At 47.1% G+C, this 3,364-nt stretch overlaps 1 protein-coding gene and 1 long non-coding RNA gene across 5 annotated transcripts in view; one reads left to right on the top strand and one right to left on the bottom strand.

Annotated features, from left to right (window-relative positions):
- Positions 1 to 244, bottom strand: part of LOC107207450 — a 12,302-nt gene extending 12,058 nt beyond the window's left edge. For all 3 annotated transcript variants that reach the window (XR_004498313.1, XR_004498312.1, XR_001522758.2), the window contains exon 1: positions 132 to 244. This is a non-coding gene — a long non-coding RNA (uncharacterized LOC107207450). The remainder of the gene's footprint in view (positions 1 to 131) is intronic.
- ZEB2 (zinc finger E-box binding homeobox 2) overlaps positions 1 to 3,364 on the top strand; it is a 114,734-nt gene continuing 111,370 nt past the window's right edge. The window contains exons 1-3 of one of the 2 annotated variants that reach the window (XM_015634535.3): positions 72 to 265; positions 370 to 468; positions 3,127 to 3,288. In XM_015634535.3, the coding sequence (XP_015490021.1) occupies positions 3,216 to 3,288 (73 nt within the window). In that variant the 5' untranslated portion in view covers positions 72 to 265; positions 370 to 468; positions 3,127 to 3,215. Of the gene's footprint in view, positions 469 to 3,126; positions 3,289 to 3,364 lie in introns of both variants that reach the window. The other variant, XM_015634533.2, reaches the window with a different exon arrangement.

The following is a 3,364-nucleotide window of genomic DNA, read 5'->3' as shown; positions in this document are numbered from 1 at the left end:
CGGGGGGCGGGCGGGAGGAGGTGGAATTGCATTTCTGCCGCTAAAGCGTTCGCGGAGACTTCAAGGTATAATCTATCCCAGATCCTTTCCCAGAGAGAAACTTGGCGATCACGTTTCCACATGATGCTCACGTTTGGTGCTCTCCAATTATCCCTCCCCACAAAGATAGGTGGCGTGTGTTGCAGGGTCTCTCCTCTCGCTCGTACAGAAAAGAAAAAGAAAAAAATGTCATTAGAAGAGGCGTAACACGTCAGTCCGTCCCCAGGTTTGTGTTTCCTGGAGTGGCAGAAAGAGATCAGTCCTAACCTGCCCAGCAGGAATAACGGTCCTTCCGACAACTCTTTGCAAGGCTTTTTACAATTTCTCCAGGAGCTGCATCTCCCTTCACCTTTTCTCCTCCACTTCGCGGCTTCTTCATGCTTTTTCTTCTCACCATTTCTGGCCAAAACTACAAACAAGACTTCGCAGGTAGGTTTGGAATTTAATTCCATTTTCTCTCCTTTTTTCTTTTCCTCTTCTCTTTTTTTTTTTTTTCCTCACACCACCTCACGCATCAGCGGGCTTATTTCATTTCGAGAGTATTTTAATTTTTCTGGATTGTTTATACTTGGGGCGAAAATTTAATTTTTTAAATTTTTTTTTAAATCTTTTTAACCGAAACCTGAAGTCACTCCAGCACTGCTCCAGGAAGGGGTGAGCAGTTTTGGGGTGCACGGGGCTGTGCCACCACCACCCCTGCTCCCCTTACCTGTCAGCCAGGTACGGGAAGTGCTTTTTAAAACGCAGCAGCAAAAGTTTTAGTGTTAGGAAAGGACTTCGTCCTCCTGAAAAAAAAACAAAAAAAAAAACAAAAAAACCCAACCCTGTAACATCCCCCCACCCACCTCCTGCTCTTTTTTATTTCAGGTTTTACATCTGAGCTCTGAAAGTTTGCAGGTACCTGTTAATGCTTTGCATGCCCTGAGCATGCAGAGCCAGCCCGGCCGGGCACCGCTGGAGCCCCAGCCCCGGGCAGGGCTCCCCAGCAAAGGATGTGTTTCCCCAAACAGAAAGTTTTGCTGTTTTGTCTGCTCAGTTGGTTTCATTTCTATATTTTATTTTGTGAAGCTGGGTGAAGTAGCACCTTAGCTTCTGGGAGCCTAAAGCAAGAAGTGAAAGTACAGACTGGAACTTAAAAGTCGTTTACCAAAAGGAAAAAAAAATAAAAATAAAATTAATACATATTTTTAAAAGCTTACCGGTCCTCTGGGAAGAAAAGTGTTCTCTAAATTTGCAGGTTTAAAATTATTGATAACTTTTTACGGGAGGCTGGAGAGTAGGGAAGGGAGTGAAATGCATTTAAAACAATTCACCATTGGTCGTTTTGCACTAAAACGCCAATTGCCGAGGCAGGCTGAGGGTCCGGGCTCGCCTCGGTGCCTGTCCTCCCTCTCCGCTGTATCTCCTCTCCTGGCAGATCTGCCGCGGTGATGCCACCACTGCCCACCCCAGCCCCGGGAATAACTGGCAAATACTAAAGTTTGTAGCACATTTCTCAGCCTCTTCTTTGCTTAGCCACCTTCATCCACATCCACAGAGCCACCCATTCCCTCTGTCCAGGCAGAATCCCAGGCAGGAGAGTGTGAGTAAACAGGCTGACCCCACACACGCTCTCTCAATCTTCCCATCCTCTTACCTGCTTGGAGATTTATTATTTTTTATTTATAGCCAAGCAGGTTTTATAACAGTAAACGCCTGAGGAGAGAGTTCAGGCAGAATAAAAAGACCCAAGAGCAGCACACTTCCCTGCTCAGTCCTGGTGTGAAGCTCCAGCAAAGTAAAAAGACACAAGGGAAAGAGGAAAAAGGAGGGGGAAAAAAAAATCTCATTCTGTTTAAAATATATGTATATATATGTTGAAATTGTTGAGTCAGGTAATAATTTTTTAGGTTTTATGTAAAACTCCCAGTGCAGGAGAAGACAATAGATGCGAAGGCGAGGGGGCATCCTGCTCAGGAGAGCAAGGGTTAATTGCCCTTGTTTTACAGTTTGCATCTGTTACATCTTTTATAGCCCCCTGTTTAAACTAATCCTCAAGTCAAAGCATCTTTAAAGCTACAGCATCTTCCTCGAGATGGACTGAGTTTCAGGAGCGTTCTTGCAGCAAACCAAACGCTCCTGCCCCTCTCTCCCTTTGACAGATAGAGCCTCCAGCCCAGCCCGGGCACACAGGCACACACAGTAGGTCTAAAAGTTTACAAGTTGCTTTTATTTATTTTCTTTTTCCTTAAAAACAAAAAAACAAAACCCATCTGAAAGGCTGAAAACTCTGACAGCGGTAGTTTTGATTTCTGTTTCTTTTCTGGGAAGGAAAAAAAAAAATGACACTCTGAAGCTTTGTTTAACTAAGGGGCAGGGGAAACCCTGAATATTGTCAAACTGACTAAAAAGGTGACAGAGGTTTATAATTACACTCCTCGTTGTTAGGGGGAGGGGGAGGTATCCGTGCTGATCTTTACCCCAAAAGGACAGGGGAGAGCCATGTTTCCCTCTCCTCTTATCACTTTGCTGGAGTCTACTTTGGGGGGAAATAAAAATGAAGGCAGAGAAGGGTAGGATTTCGCGTGAAAAGAAGTTCTAGTGTCAAATTAAAGTACTTTTAGGAGGAAATGGTCCGCCTAGCATTGAGTCAAACAGCCTACTGTAAAAGCTGTGCATTCCCTCATACGGTCATGAGTTATGACTCATTTGAGATGTAATTCTTGTCTCTCTCTCTCTCTCTCTCTCTCTCTGATCTGCTTTGCTGGTGCAACACACACACACGCAGGGAGGGAGACACACGCACACGCGCTCACACACACACACACGCAGAGACACAGAGAGAGAGAGAGAGAGGGAGAGAGAGAGAGAGAGGGAGCAGAAATAAATAAATAAATAAATATATAAATAAATAAAGAAGAAATCTGCCCGGCTGGGGAGAGAGGGGGAGCCCGCTCCGACCGCGTCCCACCTCCCCCGGCACGGCCAGCCTCGCCGTGTGCGTGGATGGGTTCTTTTTCGGGTGCAAACTGGGGTCCCCGTTGGCGCCCTGCGTTTAAATGGGACATCCCGATGCCCACATTGTCGCTGTGTTTGGTCGTTACATAGAGCCTGCGTGCTGCTGCTGCTGCCGCCGCCGCTGCTGCTGAATCAGGGAGTCGAGCCCATGCGAACTGCCATCTGATCCACTCTTATCAATGAAGCAGCAGATCATGGCGGATGGCCCCAGGTGTAAGAGGCGAAAACAAGCCAACCCCCGGAGGAAAAACGGTAAGACGGCCCCCCGGGAAAACTTTTCCGGCCGGCTCCGCCGCGGCCGCGGGGGGAAAGGCGGCGGCAGGACGGG

This window comes from Parus major, chromosome 7 (assembly GCF_001522545.3).
Source record: "Parus major isolate Abel chromosome 7, Parus_major1.1, whole genome shotgun sequence".
NCBI lineage: Eukaryota > Metazoa > Chordata > Aves > Passeriformes > Paridae > Parus > Parus major.
The sequence above is the reverse complement of the archived record's forward strand: the minus strand, read 5'-3'. Positions and strand labels throughout refer to the sequence as shown.